Consider the following 23755-nt stretch of genomic DNA (forward strand, 5'->3'; position numbering starts at 1 on the left):
TGAATGAATGAATGAAATGAAATAAGGCCTCTGCGAGAGCTGTCAAGGTTCTGCAGGGACTGTAAGGCACAGCTCTTCTGCCAGGCGTCTGGTGGAGCCAGGGGTGGTGGTGTCCCAGGAGTTACGAACTGGTCCCACCTATTGCTGAGCAGTACTGCTGGTGAGATAGATCTTGGCCTGAGTGACATGGGCAGGTGGGATGCAGCTGGAAATGTGAAATGTTTGACTGGGATGGGGAAGGGTGTTTTATTTGCCATCTTGGAGATGGTTAACTTTGTTGTGGTTATTGGGATTTTTCACTGGAAAGTGATTTCATTGGATTTGTGTTGTTATATTCTCTTTTGTCTCGTTGAAAGCCGCCTTCAGTCGGCTTTGTTAGGGGAGGTGAGAGAGAAATTAAATGATAAATAAATAAATAAATAACAAATATCTAAGCAGATGTGTTCTTCTTCCTCTGAAAACTCACAGATCTAACAATGGCTTTACACTACTTCTGGAACAGTACTATTAAACAGCAGGAAAACAATTCATCACAGTCTTGAGTAGTTCAGTACTGAGCAGGGGGTGGGACTAGATGGCCTGCATGGCCCCTTCCCACTCTAGGATTCTAGGAGTCTAATTCAGCAGTGGAAGGGGCTGCCTAAGGAGGTGGGGAGCTCCCCCTCACTGGCTGTCTTCAAGCAGCGGCTGGACAGGTCCTTCTCCTGGATGCTGGAGGCTGATCCTGTATTGTGCAGGGGGTGGGACTAGATGGCCTCCATGGCCCCTTCCCACTCTAGGATTCTAGGAGTCTAGTTCAGCAGGGGAATGGGCTGCCTAAGGAGGTGGGGAGCTCCCCCTCACTGGCTGTCTTCAAGCAGCGGCTGAACAGATCCTCCTCCTGGATGCCAGAGGCTGATCCTGTATTGTGCAGGGGGTGGGACTAGATGGCCTCCATGGCCCCTTCCCACTCTAGGATTCTAGGAGTCTAGTTCAGCAGTGGGATGGGCTGCCTCAGGAGGTGGGGAGCTCCCCTTCACTGGCCATTTTCAAGCAGCGGCTGGACAGATCCTTCTCCTGGATGCTTGAGGCTGATCCTGCACTGAGCAGGGGGTGGGACTAGATTGCCTGCATGGCCCCTTCCCACTCTAGGATTCCAGGAGTCTAGTTCAGCAGTGGAAGGGGCTGCCTCAGGAGGTGGGGAGCTCCCCCTCACTGGTGGTCTTCAAGCAGCGGCTGGACAGGTCCTTCTCCTGGATGCTGGAGGCTGATCCTGTATTGTGCAGCGGGTGGGACTAGATGGCCTCCATGGTCCCTTCCCACTCTAGGATTCTACCTACCCACCTACGTGTATCTTCTTTGAGAATCCATCTTCATTTAGGGACAGGGCAAACAAGGAACGGACAAAAGTGTCCCCCCTCATTCACCATCTCCATTGGGCATCTGTCTCCGAAAGACAGCTGTCCACCCTCAGCATTTCACCCGTGGGTGGCCAAGCAGGAGCTCGAAGGCTCTGTTTTGCATGAGGGGAAAAGGCAGGAGGGAAAACCATTAAAGTAGACCCACTTCCCAGATCTTTCGTCATCAGATTGGCAGCTCCGTTTTTTTCCACAGCAACATTTCTGACTTTCAGGGGGGAAAGCCATCAAGAGACGGTGGCGGCATCTCTTGGAATCTCATCTAATTTGGCTTGCGCGCCTTCCCTCCATCCATCAGCCTGGTTCTTTTCACCGGCTCGGTATATGATTTATAACTCCAACCTCCGGACACACTCCGCAAGCCGAGAGTTATTGCTTAGTTAAAGATGCTTTCCCACCGTGAGAACGCCTCTGCTTTGCTCCCGTTCTCGTTCTGGATCTTCCCTCAAGTTTGGCTTCTGACTTCCCCCTCCTGGAAGGAGCACCAGGCAGCGGCGAGGGTAAATCCTAGATCTGCTGGGCCGCTGAGACCCCCGGGAGGAGAACACTTAGCTTTGGTGTCCCTGCACAGGTGGCTCTCAATCCAGTCCTGACAGCAGAAAACAACTTTCAGAACATCAGAAGAGCCCTGCTGAATCAGGCCAGTGGTCCATCTAGTCCAGCATCCTGTCTCTCACAGTGGCCAGCCAGTTCCTCTGCAGGATCAACAACAGGGCAGAGAGCCTGAGGCCTTCATAAGAACATCAGAAGAGCCCTGCTGGATCAGGCCAGTGGTCCATCCAGTCCAGCATCCTGTCTCTCATAGTGGCCAACCAGTTCCTCTGGAAAGCCAACAACAGGGCAGAGAGCCTGAGGCCTTCATAAGAACATCAGAAGAGCCCTGCCGGATCAGACTAGGGGTCCATCTAGTCCAGCCTCCTGTCTCACACAGGGGCCAGCCAGTTCCTCTGCAGGGCCAGCAACAGGGCAGGGAGGCCGAGGCCTTCCTAAGAACATCAGAAGAGCCCTGCTGGATCAGACCAGGAACGGTCCATCCAGTCCAGCCTCCTGTCTCCCACAGTTCCTCTGGAGGGCCAGCCAGTACCTCTGGAAGGCTAACAACAGGGCAGCGAGGGTGAGGCCTTCCCAAGAACACCAGATTAGATTAGACCTGCTGGGTCAGACCAGGAATGGTCCATCCAGCCCAGTCTCCCGTCTCACACAGTTCCTCTGGAGGGGCAAGAGCAGGGCGGAGAGGGCCAATGTCTTCACAAGAACGTCAGAAGAGCCCGGCCAGGATTTTTTCTTTACAAATGTTGACTATCAGATTAGTGTTCTAACCCTTTCTTTCTTTTCCTTTACTGGTTGATTATAAAATAAATAAAATCATTTTTTTACATACAAAGAAGAGGAGTCCTGCTGACCACGTACCTGTGACTCCTCTAAGCTGGCCCAGCCCGGTGACCAAGGATGGACCTGGAGATCCCGCAGAATCACAGCTCCTCTCCGGACTACAGACATCAGTTCCCCTGGGGAAAAGGGATGTTTTGGGTAGGGGGCTCTGGGGTCTTTTTTGTCCCATGAGGTTCGGCCTTCTCTATCCCCCACCCCCAGATCTGCAGGAGTTTCCCAGCTTGGATTTAGCAGTCTTCCCCCTCACATCCCCTGCTGGAGGGTGAAGCCTACCTAGCTACTTCCAGGCTTTTTCAGACGCAGAAATGCTGGCCTTGAACGACCTTCTTTCTACGGCTGCCAGCCTCCAGCCAGGGCCTGGCCATCTTCCACAACGGCAGCTCATCTCCAGGCTGCAGAGCTCAGGAGCCCCGTGGAAAACAGCTGCTTTGGAGGGGGGGGGCACGAAGCTGGCATTCGACCCCACTGAGGACCCTCCCCACCCCAAGCCTTCCCTCCCCCTGGCCCAAGTCTCTGGTGGTTTCCCAGCCGGAATTTGGCAGCCTCCACTCCGAAAACCCCTCGCAGGAAAGCGACCCAGCAGAGGACGCCCTGAGAACTGAGCCTGCCAAGACGAATCGGGCAGGATCCTGGATTCTGTGTCCCCGCCAGGCCTGGTGTCAGAGGCTGGCAGAGCTGGCCTCCTGCCAAGATCCACATCATGGCAGAGAGCCTGGCGCCAATGCCTGGAGGCCCCCCCCCCCCCCAAGCCCCGATTTGTTCTTTGCGCTCTGGCTGCCTGTTTGCCTGCCCTCTCTGAGCAAATGAGCAGTGAAAGGGACAAGGGAGGGGGTGCTGCTACAGAGGGGGCTGTGGCTCCGTGGAACAGCCTCTGCTCGGCATGCGGAAGGTCCCCGGTTCAATCCCCGGTGTCTCCGGTTAAAGAGACCAGGTAGTAGGTGACGGGAAAGACCGGTTCTGAGTAGACCACGACGACTCTGCTGGACTAATGGTCCATATCAGTAGAAGGCAACTTCGTGGGGAGGAGCTGAGGTTCGGCTTGGGGTGCCAGTGGAAGCTGCTCTGCTTGGCATGCAGAAGGTCCCCAGTTCAATCCCCGGCATCTCCAGTTAAAGGGAGCAGGCATATAAGAACTACTACTACTACTACTTCTTCTTCTTCTTCTTCTTCTTCTTCTTCTTCTTCCTTCTTCTTCTTCCTTCTTCTTCTTCCTTCTTCCTTCTTCCTCTTCTTCTTCCTCTTCCTCTTCTTCTTCCTCCTCTTCTTCTTCTTCTCCTTCTCCTCCTCCTGCTCCTCCTCCTTCCTCTTCTTCCTCTTCTTCCTCTTCTTCCTCTTCTTCTTCTTCTTGCGGGGGTGGCCAGTTAGCAACGCCCACAGGGCAAGAGGTGCCCATGAACCCACAAGAAGCTGCCTTCCACGGAATCCCACCCTTGATCCATCGTGGCTGGGACTATCTATTCAGACTGGCAGCAGCTCTCCCGGGTCTCCGGCAAGGAAAGGTCTCGCTATTGGGATATTTGGTTAATAGAACAGAGTTTTGCCCAGTCACAGACGCGTGAAGCTGAGCACAGTAGATAAATCTCCCAAGAAGTATATTGCCCAAAAGGTCAACTTACATTTATTCAAAGAGATCCAGTTCACATTCAGGTCGCATTCAGGGAAAGGGAGAGAGAGAGAGAGAAGCCTATCCAAAGAGGACTTTCGCTTTCGCGAATGGCCAGCTTGTCCACCATCATGTCTGTGGGAGGGTGAGGAGGCTGCCTGTGGGAGAGGGCTGCAGAGATGTGTGTCTTCCTGGAAGGCCATGTGGAGTGAGGGAGAGGATAAAGGGAGGGAGAGAGGACGGTTCAGGGGGAAACTCTCAGGTTAAGACAAGGAGACACATCCTATTCAAGGATATAGGACATCAAAATCACAAGATGTCATAGTCCCATTGTATACGGCACTGGTCAGACCACACCTGGAGTACTGTGTGCAGTTCTGGAGGCCTCACTTCAAGAAGGACGTTTATAAAATTGAAAGGGTACAGAGGAGAGCGACGAAGATCATCTGGGGCCAAGGGACCAAGCCCTATGAAGATAGGTTGAGGGACTTGGGAATGTTCAGCCTGGAGAAAAGGAGGTTGAGAGGGGACATGATAGCCTTCTTTAAGTATTTGAAAGGTTGTCACTTGGAGGAGGGCAGGATGCTGTTTCTGCTGGCTGCAGAGGAAAGGACACGCAGTAATGGGTTTAAACTACAAGTACAACGATATAGACTAGATATCAGGAAAAAATTTTTCACAGACCAGATGTGTTTCAACCCCTAAGGTCCTCAGCAGCCGTGAAGTAAGGTAAGATGCACTTACCCAGTATGAAACTATAATGTTAGGGCTTGATGGTCAAGAACAAAGTCTATAAAGCTGATGTTCCAGCAAATATGCATCATCTATAAGAACGTCTAATATGGAGCCCACATTTTGAAATATCGTTCAAAGACCGCCACTTCCAGCATTGCCCTAATCTCATTCAAACTGCATCCTCAGGGCTTTTCTGCATGCAATAAATTTAGTGTCAAGCTCACCCCCCGCAGATGCTATATTCCTGGTGCTCCGCATGACGTCGCCAACCTCCTGTATTCGGCCAGGAAACTACTTGCGATATCCTCCATTTTAAAGCGTAACTTGGTGAATACCAAAAACTGGATTCACCAACTTAAAAAGCACTTTCCCCCAGTGGACAACCAGCACACTACACACAAGAGAAAGGTATGGAGGCAAAGAAGCACCATCTCTGCCTCCAGTGTCCCGCCCTCACACCCGCCTCCCTCTCCCCTCACCTGGGGATGGGATTTTTTTTTAAGCCAAACTGCCTGGAGCAATGAATAGGTGTACAAGCATGCAGGTAAAGCCAAAAATAATTTTTACCAAAAGACTAAAACAAAAAGCATGCCTCTTTAAAGCCCCCTCCCCCCAAAAAATCAGGAACAAGATTACTTTTTAAAAGATTCAAGACTCGTGATTCCATAAGTGGTGGCGTTAAAAAAGCACTATGCATCTATGATGAGATGCATAGGCATTTCAACAGAGAACTATTAATTAAAAAAAAAGAAATTGGCAGGCATCACGGGACCTTTAAAATATGGAGAAAAAGGATTGGCTGCCTGGCTTGATTGACAGGTGGAAGAGAGTTGCAGATAAACCGCGTGGCTCTCTTCCACCATTTCCAGCAGTGCTTGTGGAGGGTGAGAAGCGCAAAAAGGCGGCAGACTAGAGTGAGATGGCAAGAAGCTGAGGAATGGCTGGAGGTGCGATAATATTTAGTGCTTCGCCATCCAGCTGGCAGAATTCTATTTTACTGATGTGCGGAAATGCCCTCCTCATGCTCTTCATTCAGCTAACTCCAATCTGCTGACGATCTCGAGCCCAAAAGAGGTACGTCTAGTGTCAACCAGAGCCAGGGCTGTTTCATCTCTGGCTCCAGCTGGGTGGAATGAGCTGCCAGCTGAGATGGAGGCCTTCGTGGAGTTTATAAAATTAGGGGGGTCTTGCAAGATGCCACCCTTCCACTGGCCAATGTGAGGGAGGGGAGGCTGGGAGAGCCCGGATATTACTGAAGAAGAATAAGAGCATTATATGCCACTTTCTTATATGCCACTTTACCTGAAGGAGTCTCCAAGTGGCTTACAATTACCTTCCCTTTCTTCTCCCCACAACAGACACCCTGTGAGGCACATGAAGCTGAGAGAGTCCTGTTATTATTGAAGAAGAAGAAGGAGGAGGAGGAGGAGGAGTTGGTTCTTATATGCCGCTTTTCTCTACCTGAAGGAGTCTCCAAGCGACTTACGTTCGCCTTCCCTTTCCTCTCCCCAAAACAGTCACCCTGTGAGGTAGGTGAGGCTGAGAGAGCCCTAATATTCCTGCTCGGTCAGAACAGTTTTATCAGTGCCGTGGCGAGCCCAAGGTCACCCAGCTGGCTGCCTGTGGAGGAGGAGCGGGGAATCAAACCCAGCTCACCAGATTAGTCCACACTCCTAACCACTACGCCAAACTGGAGGTGTGACCTAAACATCCCACCTGCCCTGTCTAGTGCTTTTTTCTGCTTAACGTATTGATTGATCAATCGATCGATCGATCAATCAATCAATGTGTTAAGCGGGAAAAAGCACTAGACAGGGCGGGCGCTCAATTCACTTTCAGCGGCTTCATTGCCCGCTTTTGGGTCCCCGCCCCCAGGTTGGGAAACGCAGATTTAGAAAGCGGCTTCCTGCGTCGCCAACCCCGGAACCCAAATCCGCTTTGGATCCAGTCGACGGCAGCCAGCCACAGGGGTCTGTAAGCGGAGTCACTCCCCCACCAGCCGACTCGGCGCACACCTTGGAAATCCGGAGCGCAAAGACGCTTTCTGGGTACCAGACCAGCTGCACCAGGGACCTCTCTGACTGGCATACTGATGTGTTTCCACCCAGACACAGCAGGTCTCCCTGGGGACGAGGGACAAAGAAGCCCTTCCATCCGCTCCACTCCTGGCCTTTTGTGATAAAAAGAAGAAGGGAGAGCAAACAGGAGGTCGGCCATGGATGTGATTCTGGAGATGAAGCGGCTGGCGAGAATCAATTAATCGAACGGATTAACGGCAGGCGGCCACTTTGCGGTGGGTTTTGGGTGGGCTTCCGGAGACCCCGCTGTCCCTTTCTTACCTGAATGTCATGTGCGTGGAGGATCGGGTTAAAGAGAGCTCGGGGGAAATAAGGACGGCGGAGAGGAGAGAGGTTATCGATCCCTCGGAAAGGGCAGAAAGGAGGAGAGGGGAGAGCCAAAGAAATTATTGGATGTATAACCTGAAGCGACGGAGGAACCGGGAACATTAAGTGCACAGGAAGCTCGGAGCAAGCACACAGAATAAATGTGCAGCAAGAGGGAAGAATACCTCTGGGCATGTTAGAAGAATAGTTCCCCCAGTATGGAACAGCCAGGGGTCTGCACACCTATTAACGGTGTGGGGGGGGGGGGGAGAAAATCTCTAGCTCTAGTAGTCTGGAGCTGAGAGACCCGGATGTGAATTCTCACTCTGTTGGGGAAGTTGACTGGGTGACCTTGGATCCATCACACGCTCTCAGACTAACCTGCCATACAGGGTTGTTGTGAAAAGACATGAGTCGCAGAATCATAAGAGTTGGAAGGGACCTCCAGGGTCATCCAGTCCAACCCCCTGCACTATGCAGGAACTCACAATTACCTGCCCACCCATGGTGACCCCAGTTCCATGCCCAAGTGATCCCCCCCCAACAAAAATCTCCAGAATCCAGCCTGGCATGGAGGAAATTCACCTGCCATCCCACAGTGGTAATCAGCAATTCCCTGGGTCTGCAAGGAAGGGCCACAAGAGACAAACCCTGGCACATCCCTTCCTGCCCACCCACTCCCCATCTGCTTAAGTTTCCAGAATCAGCATTTCTGTCAGATCCAGCCTCTGCTTATAAACTTCCAAAGATGGAGAACCTGCCACCTCCCGAGGAAGCCTGTTCCACTGAGGAACCGCTCTCACTGTCAGGGATTTCTTCCAGATGTTTAGACAGAATTTCTTTTGCATTAATTTCAAGCCATTGATTCTGGTCTGACCCTTGGGGGCCACCGAAAACAACTCTGCTCCATCTTCTCTATGACAGCCTGTCAAGTATTTGAAGATGGTTATCAGATCACCTCTTAGCTGATTTTTTCCCCAGGCGAAACAGACCAAGCTCCCTCAACTATTCTTCATTGGTCTCCAAACCCCTCACCATTGTCCAGTTTTGCTACATCTTTCTTCAACTGTGGTACCCAAACCTGAACACAGTACTCCAAGTGAGGTCTAACCAGAGTGGTCTAACCATAACCTGGGTCTGTCACAGACAGATTGACAGGAGCTCTCCAGAGGCTGAAGTTGAATTCCATCACATCAACATGGGTAGCCAAATTGTGGCTCTCCAGAAGTCCATGAACTACAAATACCGTGAGTCCCTGCTGGCATCCTTTTATCCTTTTAACTGGACATACCTGGGATCGAACTTGGGACCTTCTGCATGCAAAGCAGAGTCTCTCTTCCACTGAACAACAGCAACTCTACAGAATCTTAGCCTGGGTTTTTCCCCATCAACTCCTGCCTGGTCCTTTTAACTGGAGATGCTGGGGATTGAACCTGGGACCTTCTGCACGCCAAGCAGAGGCTCTACCCCTAAGCCACAGCCCTTCCCTACACAAATGAAGCTGCCTTCAACTAAATCAAATCCTTGGTCCACCACAGTCTGCGTTTATTCAGATGGGCAGTGGCTCTCCAAGGTCTCAAGCAGGGAATTTTCACATCACTAGTTGCTTTAATGCTTTTTACTGGAGAGGCCGGAACCTGAACCCGGGTCCTTCTGCATGCCAAGCAGATACACAGCAACTACGCCACGCTGGCTCTCGCTCAAGATTAGGGTGTTTTAGACTTAACCAGCATCCTGACATCGCAGTTTCCTTTCAGCCGACAGCTGGAAGATCAGTTTAGGGGTAAAAAATGCTGAGATATTTTTCCTTTCTCATTACCACAGCAGTAAAGCTTTATCAAAATATTTAGCACGGGGAAAACAGCTTGTATTTGGAAAACAGTCGGTTGGTGGCCTCTGCCACAGAAAAACAGATTCTCCGATTTTGCTTGCGTTGGAGGTGTGACTGGCCGAAATCTCTGCCTTCCCTAGCGCGGCACCACGTCCGCGATCCCTGAACGCGTGATCAGATGGCAGATCAGATCCCTGTTCCATACGAACAGGGATGAAATGCCCATTTCCTTCACGCTGTTGGCCAGAGATGCATTGACGGGTCTGAAATGTATGCCACCACTTTGCATTTATATCCCACTTCCAAGATCTTTGGCGACGTCACCTCTGCAACAATGGAGAAGAAAAGGGCACCAGGAGAGTAGGTTGTGGTGGTGACAGGTGCAGGTGAGTCACAGCCAGTTTATGGTGACCCCCCAGGGAAGGCCACACGTTGGCTCTCCAAATGTCAATGGACATTGCCAATGGACTACAATTCCCATGAGCCCCTGCCAGTAGTCCATGGGTATCTGGAGAGCCGCAGTGTGGCCACACCTGTGGAGTTTTTTTGCCATTGCTTGTCTTCATGGGGCAACTTTACTTTCTTGGTGGTCCTCCATCTGAGTTCTAACCTGGGGTGCCCTGCTTAGCTTCTGAGCCTTGATATCTATCTATCTATCTATCTATCTATCTATCTATCTATCTATCTATCTATCTATCTATCTATCTATCTATCTATCTATCTATGTTATTGTTATGGTTTTATGCTGGCCATACAATTAGTACACCTGAAGTACTGTGTACAGATTGGGGCACCACAATTGAAGAGGGATGTAGACAAACTGGAGCATGACCAGAGGAGGGCAACAAAGATGGTGAGAGAAGACGACTGAGAGGGGATCTGATAGCCATCTTCAAATACTTGAAGGGCTGTCATAGAGAAGATGGAGAAGAGATGTTTTCTGCTGCCCCAGAGGGTTGGACCAGAATTGATGGGTTGAAATTAATTCAAAAGAATTTTCGGCTAAACATCCGGAAGAAGTTCCCAACAGTCAGAGCGATTCTTCAGTGGAACAGGCTTCCTGGGGAGGTGGTGGGTTCTCCTTCTTGGGAAGTGTTTAAGCAGAGGCTAGAGAGCCATCTGACAGAAATGCTGATTCTGTGAACTTAGGCAGATGGTGAGTGGGTGGGCAGAAGGGATTGTGTCCATGCTCGGCTCTGGTGGTGCTTCCTTGCATGCCCAATGAAATGGGCAGGCCAGACTGCCAATTTTTCCAGGCCATACTGCCCAGGGATTCTGGGTTTTGCGGCGGCCTCATCTGGGCACGGAATTGTGGTCAATGTGGGTGGGCTGGTAGTTGTGAGTCTCCTGCATTCTGCAAGGGGTTGGACTAGATGGCCCTGGGGGTCCCTTCCAGCTCTATGATTCATAAGACATTTATAAAATAATCCCCACTAAAATTGATTCTTAAAGACAACGGTTGTCAATCAAGGGCGAGTAATAAGAAAACAGTTACAATTACAACAGAAATAAGCTCCAGCTATTTACATCAATTTGTGTACAAAAAAACAATCAGATCCTTGAAACTTAAGTTTGAATTGTCAGCCTCATTCTTTGTTCAATATACTCCATTTCCTGTAAGCACAAGAATAGAATTTAGCCACAGCGTATGATCAAGGAGGCTCTTTGTCTTCAAATAAGAATTTGGTCAAGAACAACTCGGTACATTTTGAGTTGTTCAAATGCTGAAATTGCATGAGCCGGGGAGCAATTATGTGCTTTCTGTCATCAGTGTAGAATTCACAGTGGAGCAACAGGTGGGAAATCGTCTCCGTAACATTAGCGCTGCAGGGACGGCAACGTAACTCCATAGGACGGCGCTTGAATCTTTCATACAGATCTCTGGGCAGATGAACAGAGGGGGTTGGACCATTGCATGACTCTCAGTAGCAACCCAGGATTTCTATGTTGGCCTTCCATCTAAATATTCTCTCCCTCCTTTTAAAATTTCTGCCTCAATTTATATACCATTACTCATGGCAACTTGGCTCTACGATCACTCAGAGTGGTGGATGCAGCCATGAAATCAAAGGGTGAATAACACTGGGCCGGAACGCAATGTTAAGCATGAACCGAATATGGAAAAGCAAAGACATCAGCCTTCATACAAAATTCCAGGAAAGAAATGTTCAAGCTGGCGATGGCAAAAACTTTATTCAAACAATAGAACGGGTTCCTAGGTACAAAACCTCATTTTCGTATTTGACTTCATCAATGAACCTATTTCTTAATTGGTTTTTTCCATTGGTTCTTTTTTCAAGGATACTAACAAAGTCTTCAACACACTGTCTTAGATTTTAAGCTATATAACTTGGGTCTATTAATATCAAAGGTCCATGAAGGTAACTGTCTTATAAATGACCCCATACATAATACCAAGTGTCAGCTAGTCTACGCCATTGTCTTCCCCATAACAAGCTACGGATGCCAAAGCTGGGCCCTGAAGAAGGAAGACAGGAGGAGAATAGAAGCTTTCGAATTAGGGTGCTGGAGACGAATGCTGCGAATTCCATGGACAGCCAAAGTTACCAACAAGATAGTTTTAGAGAGGAGCAAACCAACGATGTCATTAGAAGGGAAGATGTTACGGCTGAAACTCATTTACTTTGGACACATCACACGATCAGACTCATTAGAAAAATCATTAATGCTCGGCATGGTCAGCGGCAACAGGAAACGTGGTCGCCAAAGGATCCACTGGCTCGACACGATCAAAGCCCACACAGGGATGACCATGAACCAACTAAAAGAAGCAGTCAGAGACGGGGGCACATGGTGAAGACTTCCCTATAGAATTGCCAAGGGTCAGACACGATGGATAACATCTTCATCACTCACGGCAATTGCTGTCTCATGGCAGTTTACAATATTCAACCAATAAAATCGCAACAAACCCCCATAAATCCCCCAATTAAAATTACAGAAACAATAAGCAATAAACGGCAGCATAGACTTAACTAAATCTCTCATGACATCTTTCTGTCTGTCCGTCTATCCATCGTAGGGCATGTGTGTAGTGTAACAAAAGCAAAAGATTCCGGAGAACACAGTGCAACAAGCAACCAAAACAAGAACCTGTGTTGGCTCTAAACATCCACAGGAATAAAGTTCATGCAGAGAAACTTGTGTAAAATGTCTTCTTTCTTTAATTCTGATAAATTCTGTGAAAGACAGAATTTCCGGAGTGGCTCTCTCTTTCGAATTCTACTCCAGACAGGGTCTAATGTTATGAGTTGTTCCACAAAAGGAACCTTTACCAGCGTTTGATGGCAGGGGATCATGGGAGTTGTAGTCGAGTAAGGGCTGTCTGGGAGGAGTTAGGGCAGGCCTTGTCCGGGATAAAGCGGCTCCTGATTGGGCCCTCCGAGTGTCAATCCCGGGCCAAGCAGCCAATGGGGAGCAGCGCGAAGCCATTGGGGAATCACCGTATAGACTGAACTGCCAGCTGATGCGGTGAGTCCTCTGACCAGCCTGCTCCTCCTCCTGCTTCTCCCGGGCCGCTTTAATTCTAGTATAAAATGGGCTTTAATTCTAGTATAAAATAAAACAATAAAATCACCCCAATACAAATCCCCTAAAAAGTAAAAATAAAATACATCACCGAATCCAAGAATCACAGAGTTGGAAGGGGCCATACAGGCTCCAAAGTCCAGGAGCCCCTTCAACACTAACAAAATTTGGGGCACGTGAGAAGGTTTCGTGAGACACTCCTCACCTCTGCAGAAAAAAAAGTGAGCCGGGTCAAACGGAAGCTCCGCCCCTCCACCAAATTTGGTGAGTTTTCAAGGTGCAAAACCAAAACAGGAACACAACCCAACCTTAACAGGTAAGAACTCAAAAGTGGAGCTGTGCAATGAAATAATGTGAAACTTGTTGGTTATTGATTATAGTGCCCAATTAAAAACAGAATAAAAACTTCATGAAAACTATACAGAACTAACAGGACATAAGACCAAGCGCATTTCAACCCTACTGGGTCTTCCTCAGTGGTCTGAACTGTGATAGTACACTATATAAAATATCTATATTAAACTCTTCATAAAGTGTAGCTGATTGGTTGAATGGGATCCCGGAAGATAAATAGATATTGAAAAATATCAGAATGAGCATGATTAAAAAGGAGAGTCTAATATGTAAGTCATTCAAACTTACTCAACTACTCTGTGTATAATCACAGTTCTGACCACTGAGTTTTCAAGGTGCTCCTGGATTCTTTTTCTGCTGCTGCAGGTAGACTAGCATGGTGACCCTTCTTGTTCTTCTCTTCATATGAACCTATGTAGTTCATAGAATCATAGAATCATAGAGTTGGAAGGGGCCATGCAGGCCATCTAGTCCAACCCCCTGCTCAACGCAGGATCAGCCCTAAGCATCCTAAAGCACCCAAGAAAAGTGTGCATCCAACCTTTGCTTGAAGACTGCCAGTTCAAGAATACAAGCATGCAAGAATTCAATTAAAAAGGAATAGCTAGAAGATATGGGGGAAACGGGGGAGGGGGGCACATTTTCCCAACAGGGGCGTTTCTCGATGTGGGCTATTTCCAATTCCGTGTGAGTTGTGCTTTCCCACAGAAATCCCGCGGGCCTCATCAAATTTTAAATCGGCGTGTAGCGAGACGTTTGGCCACAATATCGTGATTATTTTTCTTTTCCTCCCAAGCAGCGGGGAGATGTTCGGCTGTTTAATATTGCATCTCTCCCTCTCTTTCCTTTCGGAAGCTCGATCCTGGAGTAGCAGCAAACAGTCCCAGAAGGCGGAGGGAGAGTTCAACAAGATCTGAACCTGCTGGAAAAGTGGGCAAATGAGAACAAGACGCATGTCGATAAGGAGACGGGCAGAGTCCTACCTCTGGGTCATACAAATGAGAAGCAGGCCTACTGGGGAGGGAGGGAGGCTGAGTCTGTGGAGCTGCTCGATTGACATTTCACTGCAAAGCCATCCCTGTGATTGAGGACCCAACTATATGATGGGGACTGCAACTCTACGATTCTGTGTCAGCTTTTGTGTGCACGCACAAGAACGGAAGACACAAAAGCACACACCTTGAATCAAAACTTCCAGCTTTGAGTCTATGAGTCTATGTTCTTATGAAGGCTTTGGACCTCTGCCCTGTGTGAGACAGGAAGCTGGACTAGATGGACCTTCACTGGTCTGATCCAGCAGGGCTCTCCTGATGTCCTTATGAAGTCCTTAGCCTCTCTGCCCTGTTGTTGGCCCTCCAGAGGAACTGGTTGGCCCCTGTGTGAGACAGGATGTTGGATTAGAGGGGCCCATGGTCTGACCCATCTAGGCTTGCCAGTTCTGATTGGAGAAACACCAGGAGATTTTGGGGGTGCAGCCTGGGGTCGGTTGGGTTTGGGGAGGAGAGAGACCACAGCAGGGAATAATGCCATAGAATCCCGCCCCCCCCCCCTCAAATCTGCTAGTTTCTCCAGGAGAACTGATCTTGGGTGCCCAGAGATCCACAGAAATAGTCTGGAGCCCCTTCCGAAAGCCCCTCTGCTAAGTTTAGCCGCACTCAGCTGCCATGCTTTTCGTTTCTTTCACAAACACCAGTGCCAAAGTTGAAACGTGTATATTTGTAGGCCCTCTGCTCTCCTCGCTACAAGCAGGTGGGTGTATATCTCTGGGCGTGTGGGAGAAGATCCCATAGTGGTAGCTCAAACGCACCAGATGTCTTCAGCGCATGGCGGGCTATTTATAACAGGAGGGAGAATTCCTTTAGGGGGGTTTGACTTTGGCGTGTCAGGGCTGCTCCTGGCCTGCCCCGCTAAAGATTGACCAGACAACCGGCTTGCAGGCCAACGAGAGTAAGCGTAGAGAGGGAGTGCGAGGGAGCAACGAGGGGTGGAGGGAAGTAAGAAGCAGAAAGCGCCCATGGAAACGTTGCATGCTCGTAGCCCCTCGCAAGCAAGCAAGCAAGCAAGCGGAGAGAGCATCGTCGTTAAACACGCACCCCGGCAGAGCAAGCCTCAAAAGGAGATTGCAGTCTGCCGGAGAGGTGGGAGGGAGAGGAGGGCATCTGTCAAGTTTGGGATCTGTTTCTTGTTAGGGAAGCCGAGGGTGGGGAATTATTAAGCCGGGCGCTCCAAGGCTGGTGGGGAGAAGGAAACAAGGAGGCCTTCCTCCTGGTCAAATGATTGTCTACACGCAGGGGCGGGCAAACTGCGGCCCTCCAGATGTCCACGGACTACAATTCCCATGAGCCCCTGCGGTCAGCAGGGGCTCATGGGAATTGTAGTCCGTGGACATCTGGAGGGCCGCAGTTTGCCCACCCCTGGCCTACAGGCCCACTGTGCCATATAATTAGCCACATGTCAGTGCCAAGGGAGGCTGATTAGGGGGCATCTCCGATGTTCTGCGTGGCAAAAGGATTAGATCGTCAGCAACGTTTTAAGCGCCCACATCCAGTAAGACATGTGAAAGGGACTTGGGACTTCGGGTGGACAATGAGGCAAATAGGAGCCAACCGTGAGATACAGCAGCTAAGAAGGCGAATGTGATATTGGGCCGTTGAGAAAGCCCTGAAACATTCTTCGGGCTTCGAGAAACCCAGGAAGTGATGTCAGGAGGCCACACCTGCCTGCCACGCCCCCAGAAGTGACATCACCCAGCCACTCCCACTGGATGTGACATCACTCCCCATTGCCCCTCACCAGAAACGGCCCCCAAAATAGTTAAGTTTAAATGAGAGTTCCTTCCTCTGTGTACTCCAGAAACTACCACGTGCAATTAACCTCGGACAGCAAGGATTTTTATAACCGGGTTCTCACCTGTTTCCGCCCCTCCCTTCCCCTCCATTCCCATCATTGGCCATTTTGAGAGGGGTGGGTGGGTGGGTCGACATAACGCTATGTGGCCATATCACCTGATCATGTTTTAATTTTAACAAGAGTTTAAAAAAATGATTAACTTCTACCCAATTGGAGAAATCCTGCTGGGGCCATCACAAAACCCTTGCTGGGAGTTAGAATCCCACTCAATTCTGCATTGGTTGGACCTGATTTGGAATATTGTGTCCAGTTTTGGATCCAGTTCTGTTCTGGAAGGATCTTGACTAGTTGGAGCCTGTTCAGGGAAGGGTGATGAAGAAGGTTGAGGAGTTAGAATCCAGGCCTTATCAGGAGGGGCTGAGAGAGCTGGGTGTGTGTCACTTGGAGAAGAGGGGGGCAAGGGGGGTGGGATTGTGTTTAACTACACAAAAGGTAGCCATGCTGAAGAGGGGGCCAGCTTGTTCACTGCAGCTTTAGAGACGAGGACTAGAAGCACGGGGCTCATAATTAGAATCATAGAGTTGGAAGGGGCCATACAGGCCATCTAGTCCAACCACCTGCTCAACACAGGATCAGCCCAGAGCATCCTAAAGCATCCAAGAAAAGTGTGTATCCAACCTTTGCTTGAAGACTGCCAGTGAGGGGGAGCTCACCACCTCCTTAGGCAGCCTATTCCACTGCTGAACTACTCTGACTGTGAAAGTTTTTTCCAGATATCTAGCCTATATTGTTGTACTTGAAGTTTAAACCCATTACTGCGTGTCCTCTCCTCTGCAGCCAACGGGAACAGCATCCTGCCCTCCTCCAAGTGACACCCTTTCAAATACTTAAAGAGGGCTATCATGTCCCCTCTCAACCTCCTTTTCTCCAGGCTGAACATTCCCAAGTCCCTCAACCTATCTTCATAGGGCTTGGTCCCTTGGGAAGGGAGGTTTCCCTTAAATATTCAGAAGCATTTTTTGATGGCAAGGGCTGTTTGTAGATGGAACATGCAGCCTTCCAAGGAGAGAGATTCCAAGCTTTTAGACAACTGGAGGAGCCCCTGTCAGGTGATTTTTAAGTCCCTAATAAGGTGCCGGGCTGGACTGGATGGCCTTTGGTGGTCTCTTCCAGCTCTGTGTGGGTCTGATTCTGATTCAGGGAATGCAAATGCAATAACTCCTTCTGAGCCTGGCTGTCAAAACCCTTGGAGTGTACATCTATGTATCCACCTCTGGTCCTGTTTGAATGTGGTCCAAGGTTATCAACCTAGATATATTGAATTGTTGTTCCTGGTTTATTGGTTCAAGGCTCTTAACCTAGAGCTATTGAATTGTATCATGTTGTACGGATTCAGGAGAATATCCTTGTTCAAATATTCGCTATTCCTAGGGTGGAATGTGCCTATGTTTCTAAAGTACAGGTTTAGAATCACGGAATCATAGAATCCTAGAGTTGGAAGGGACCTCCTGGGTCATCTAGTCCAACCCCCTGCACTGTGCAGGACACTCACATCCCTCTCGCTCCTCCACTGTCACCTGCCATCCCCTTAAACCTTCACAGAATCAGCCTCTCCGTCAGATGGCTCTCCAGCCTCTGTTTAGAAATCTCCAAAGATGGGAGAACCCAGCACCTCCCGAGGAATAGCGCCCTTTGTAATAAACACATATATTTTTGCTTAATTTATTTCTCATTACCGCCTCTCATCCAACTTTGTTGTTTCTTTGGATTAGACTTTCCCCCCTCCCATCTGTCAAATGAGAGCATTACTTGGCAGCCATTCCTACAGATAAAGATCCGTGCATGCCCGGACAGCTCATGCGGTTTCAAACTGGCAAAAACGGAAAGTTACATTCAACCGAGACTCTGAAGGTCAGTGGTTTTCTGCGATTACATTTGTAACATCTAGAATGTATTGCAATTGGGTGATATGATTATGCATAACTAAATTGTTTTATCTGGTTCATTACTGCGTGACATCACACTCTGGACATGCTCTGTGTATCTGTTCCCGATGTGAATATTTTAAACGCATTTTAATTGCGTACAATTACGTATTGGAGATTGGCTTTATTTTATTTATTTTTACTTTTTGTGCTGCCCTTCCGCAAAGCTCAAGGCGATTTATGTGCTATGAACTCTAAAGCAGAGTCTTTTGTGGTCACACCCAGATGAGTGGCACCGATTGTCAAGAGATTTGAATCAGTCCATCCTTCAGGAGATGTATATTTTTCAAATAGCGAAAGAGCCAAATTGGGAGTGGATGAACAGGAAGGGTTGTGTGCATTGTTGGCTCTTGTGGCCCTTCCTTGCATGCCTAGGGAAATGCCAATTAAGAAGATTTGGTTCTTATATGCTGCTTTCCTCTCAGATACCCTGTGAGGGAGATGGGGCTGAGAGAGCCCTGATATTACTGAAGAAGAAGGAGAGTTGGTTCTTAAATGCCGCTTTTCTCTACCCGAAGGAGGCTCAAAGCGGCTTACATTTGCCTTCCCTTTCCTCTCCCCACAACAGACCCCCTGTGAGGGAGCGGAGGCTGAGAGAGCCCTGAGATTACTGAAGAAGAAGAAGAGTTGGTTCTTATATGCCGCTTTTCTCTATCCAAAGGTGTCTCTACCTTGGGGTAGGGAAAAGTGGCATATAAGAACCAACCCTTCTTCTTGATGGCCCTGAAAGGGTTTTCTGAATGGGTGAGAATCAATTCATTTTTATATATATATGAAATAAATCTGGTGCTATAACCACATATGGTCATGTTGACCCACTCCAAATGGCCAATGATGGGCCTGGAGGGGGTGGGCCGGGGAGGGTGCACAGCTCTGCTTCCCAACCACATTCTGCACCATCTTACCAATTCTGAGGTTTCTCAAAGCCTGAATAATGTTTCAGGGGTTTCTCCACAGTAAAAGCATTGAGGAAGTCTGATTATAGACATACACTGCAAACGTTTCCAGAGCTTCCTACATAGGCCATTTAGGGACCCATCCTCCTCAAGGTTTGGACGTTAGACTGGCCAGTATTTTTATACAACGTGCTATTTCCCCTTTAAATGTTTTGTTAGCTGTTAATTGCATGGTCAACTTACATGGCCATCGAACCATGACCAGTACAGACCGGTCATGTAGGCCGGAAGTAACTCTGTAGACAGCAAGTCCGCTAGGAGGTCAGGTCCCCCCCCGCCCAGAAGAGATCTCAACTTACTCTAGGCTTGTGTTTTCATTAATTTGGGGGTAAGGCTCTCTTTATCCAATTTAGATTGCTTTGCTCTTGACTGAGATCGTTCTGCGTGAGGCGTTTTCCTAATTAAATCCTGCTTCTGTAGCCATTTGTGCCACCTTTAAATGTCATATCAGAATGTAATTTGTTTGGGTTCTTTATTTTTGGATTTCGTACACATTGGACATATTCTGTATGTTATAATGCAGATATCAGCTGCTGAGGAAGCTAATCAAAAGACCAATTCAACTGGTGTGGTTTCCAGCCGTTGTTTTGAACGAAGTTACATCTGTCACAGCTTATTTGGGAGCCTTGACTCCGTGGTTTGTTTCTGTTGGAGGTTGGCAAGCCTAAAGTGGTCAGATGTGATCACAGGCCTCAGTTTCCCCAAAGGATGTTTGTTTGTTTTTTGCTGTAGACAACACACAGGACAAAATGTACTATTTCAAAATAAGAGCCAGTGTGGTATTATGGGTAAGAGCCATGACTTCTGATCTGGAGAGCTGGGTATGATTCCTCACTCCCTCAAATGCAGCCAGCTGGGTGACCTTGGGCTTGTCACAGCCCTGATAGTGCTGTTCTGACCCAGCAGTTCCGTCAGAGCTCTCCCAGCCTCGCCTCCCTCACAGGGGGTGTGTTGTGGGGAGAGGAAGGGAAGGTGATCGTAAGCCACTCTGAGGCACATGAGGCCTGCTGGGTGGCCTTGGGCCAGTCACAGTTCTCTCAGAGCTCTCTAAGCCTCACCTCCCTCACAGGGTGTCTGTTGTGGGGAGACGAAGGGAAAAGGTGTTTTTAAGCCTTTTGGGGAGCCGTCAAGAAAGTGAAAAGTGGGGTATACAGAACCAGCTCAGAGTAATAACGCAACAGTTGTTTTGTGCTGGCTGAGAGGAGACGGAGAGACAGAGAGAATTGAAAAGGAAAGGGAGCAGCCCTCGTTCCTGCAGGGATCGGGAACAAACCGAGCACATACCTTCTTCTTTCCTCTGCCAAAGTCACTCCCTACAGGTGTGGGAATTGCAAATAGAACTCAATCACAGCCCATTGTACCTTTTCAGGTTTCCTTTCCAAAACCCAGCCCTGCCTGCCTGGCTCCCTTCTGGGAGGCGAGCCAGCTAAGAGGGGAGGAACTGAGCCACCCCAGTTGCCACCTCCAGGTTAGGAAAGTCCTGGAGATTTGGGGGCGGAGAGGTGGAGGTTGGGGAGAGAAAGAACCTCCACTGGATCTAGTTGCTGTTTTCCAAAGCAGCCATTTTCTCCCGGAAAGGTGGGAACGTTGCTCTGGAGAGCAGCCGTCATTCCAGGAGATCTTCAAGTCCCACCAGGAGGGCGGAAACTCAGCTTGCCAACTTCCAGGTGGCACCTGGAGATCTCCTGACCTTGCAGTCGGTCTTCAGAGGGCCAAGATCCGTCCCCCAGAAGAAAATGGCTGTTTTGAAGGGTGGGCTGCAGGGAATTCCCAGGCTTCACCCCCCCTCCAAATATCCAGGTGTTTTGCAAACTCAGAGTTGGGAACCCTGATCCAAGCTCCACTTAGAGGCTGATAACGCTTGTCCTCCACTCAGTATAGACCTGGAGAGGGGGAAGCAAATATCTTTCGCACGCACATCACTTAAAATCCACCCCTTCCTCAACATCTCGCTTCCATTGCCAAAAGAAAGAAATTATTTTCACCCCTAAACCTCCAGGTGGGACCTGGGGATCCCCCGGAATTGCAGCTCATTACAACTGCAAGGGGGGCTCTGTGGCATTGTACCCCCTTGGGGTCCCTGCCCTCCCCAGGCTCCCCCTCCCCAAATCTCCAGGAATTTCCAAAACTGGATCTGGCAACCCGACCCCCACATCAAGCAGAGACAGCCTACAAAAGCATCGGCCACGCCAGCCTGAAGGCCCGGGAAACAGAGCAAGGGGTTAAACCTAAAAAGGGGCATGCTTCAAAGTTTAAGAAGAAAAATCCCGCAAGCCCCACGGGGGTCCCGAGAACAAAAGGGCAACCAGCCAGGCAGTCGGCAGCCCACCCCATCAGCTGCCATGCCTCCCTCCCCAGGACTTGGAGGGGGGCAGATTCCAAAGCACTCACTCTCCCCCCTTCCGGGACTTACTCATTTTGGCAGACCTTTTATGCCGGCTCCTAATAAGCGCCTGGAGATGAAAAGTGCAGCTCTTCCTTTCTCCTGGGTGCTGCGTCGTCGGAGTCAATCAGGAAGGCCATAATTATTCGCTTCCCCGTTTGGAATCAAACACCCACGGCTAGCGGGCAGCCTGCCCCAGGATTCATCACCCAGAGGGTGGGAGCACGCCGCCAGAAGTTAAAAGGGCCACAATCAGCCGGGCCGGGTGGCGTGAAGCCAGCTAGCCCCACGACCCTACTTATTTAAAGCTCGGGTGGAGGAATCCGGTCTTTTTATAACACCGGCCCCTGAGCCATCTGCACGCCCTGGCCTGGACGGTCACGCTGCCCCACCAGCCCTCCCCTCCTCCTTCCCAGAGAGGGGATTACAGGCTCATTCAAAGGGCTGCCTACTCCAAGGCTGATACTGGGGCCAGCTCTAGGTTGAGAGAACCCTGGCAATTGGGAGGTGGAGTTTGCGCACGGTGGGGCTTGAACCGCTGAAGCTGCCTTCTACTGAATCGGACTGTGGGCCCATCAGCATCAGTATTGTCCACTCAGACAGGCAGCGGCTTGCTGGGGTCTCAGGCTGAGGTCTTGCACATCCCCTCCCGCCTGATCCTTTCAACTGGACATGATGGGGAGGTGATGGTACCGCTTTACTCCGCTCTGGTCCGGCCTCCCTTGGAGTCCTGTGTTCAGTTTTGGGCACCCCAGTTGAGGAGGGATGTAGACAAACTGGAGCGTGTTCAGAGGAGGGCAACAAAGATGGTGAGGGGTTTGGAGACCAAGAAAGGTTGGGGGAGCTTGGTCTGTTTAGCCTGGAGAGGAGACGACTGAGAGGGGATCTGAGAACCATCTTCAAGAATTTAAAAGGCTGCCAGGTAGAGGATGGAGCAGAGTGGTTCTCTCTTGTCAATGGAGGGATGGACCAGAACCAATGGGATGAAAGTAATTCAAAAGAAACGTTTAAACATTTGGAAGAAGTTTCTGACAGTCAGAGCGGTTTCTCAGTAGAACAGGCCTCCTCGGGAGGTGGTGGGTTCTCCATCCAGCATGAGCTGTCCGGGCATGCACGGATCCTTATCTGTAGAAATGGCTGCCAAGTAATGCTCTCATTTGACAGATGGGAGGGGGAAAAGTCTAATCCAAAGAAACAACACAAAGTTGGATGAGAGGCGGTAATGAGAAATAAATTAAGCAAAAATATGGTTTTATTAGAAAGGGCTCTATTCCTCGGGAGGTGGTGGGTTCTCCCATCTTTGGAGATTTTTAAGCAGAGGCTGGAGAGCCATCTGACAGAGAGGCTGATTCTGGGAAGGCTCAATGGGGTGGCAGGTGACAGTGGAGGAGCGAGAGGGTCGTGAGTGTCCTGCATAGTGCAGGGGGGTGGACTAGATGACCCAGGAGATCCCTTCCAACTCTATGATTCTATGGGTGGGAGTTAATTACTTTTAATATATTTTAAAAATGTGTTATATGGGTGATATGACCATATATGCTCATGTCTACCTGCACCCCCCTCCAAAGTGGCCAGTAATGGACCTGGAGGGGTGGGAAGGGGAGGGACCCTAGGTGGGCGTGTCCACAGCTCTGCTTCCCAATCGTATTTTGCATGAATGCGCCACTTCTGGGGTTTCTCGAAGCCTGAAGAATGTTTCAGGGGTTTCTCCGTGGTAAAAAACACGAGGAAGGCTGCTGTGAATTCTTCTTTCCTTGAAAGCCCCACACAGTGGCTGGAAATCTGCTTTGACTTGCCAGCAAGAAAAACAAAGAGAGGGGGGGGGAATTCTGAAAACTGGAAAACCTTTCCACCAGCCCCAACGAGTAGCATAGAAAAAAAGTCTGTTCAGTGCAGTAACATTTTAAGGGCCACAAGCATATGAAGCCCCCCCCCCTCCCCGCAATCATTCTCCCACCCAGAATCAGAAGTTGAAACAGCCAAGAAAACACGCACCTCTGCGTGCCAGAGGTGTGTAGATTAAACACGTACCATAGTTTTAAAGTGGCACACAGCTACTGGGAGTTTTCAATTCTCGCCCGGCAGGATGGAACAGCGGCATTTCTGGCTAAGTGCAGGAACGGTGGACGCCGAACAAACTGCTCCACAAAGAGAAGGACCCCAATTCCTTCCCAGCCGCAAATGTTTCCTCCCCTTCCCCCACAAACTTAGTTAACCTTTTCATTTTTTCTTTGGAATCAGGGTATCCTATCCAGGACGGAGCCGAAGAGGGATGAAAGGTGTGCGTTTCTCACACCCTTTAAAGAAATGTCCTGCAGGAGCTTGGGAGAACAAAG

The 23755-nt window shown here is 49.5% G+C and overlaps 2 protein-coding genes across 3 annotated transcripts in view; both read right to left on the reverse strand.

Annotated features, from left to right (window-relative positions):
* The window catches only part of FNDC11 (fibronectin type III domain containing 11), a 417259-nt gene that overhangs the window by 281145 nt on the left and 112359 nt on the right, over positions 1-23755 (reverse strand). The gene's annotated exons all lie outside the window — the stretch shown is intronic.
* LOC143836547 (tyrosine-protein phosphatase non-receptor type substrate 1-like) overlaps positions 1-23755 on the reverse strand; it is a 175984-nt gene that overhangs the window by 136514 nt on the left and 15715 nt on the right. Inside the window, exon 1 of one of the 2 annotated variants that reach the window (XM_077335966.1) lies at positions 21450-21686. The exons of the other annotated variant lie outside the window; for it this stretch is intronic. Within the exon in view, the coding sequence (XP_077192081.1) occupies positions 21450-21453 (4 nt within the window). The 5' untranslated portion in view covers positions 21454-21686. Of the gene's footprint in view, positions 1-21449; positions 21687-23755 lie in introns of those variants that run through there. 2 annotated transcript variants of the gene reach the window in all.

The sequence above is a fragment of the Paroedura picta genome, chromosome 4, assembly GCF_049243985.1.
Source record: "Paroedura picta isolate Pp20150507F chromosome 4, Ppicta_v3.0, whole genome shotgun sequence".
In the NCBI taxonomy this organism is placed as follows: Eukaryota; Metazoa; Chordata; class Lepidosauria; order Squamata; family Gekkonidae; genus Paroedura; species Paroedura picta.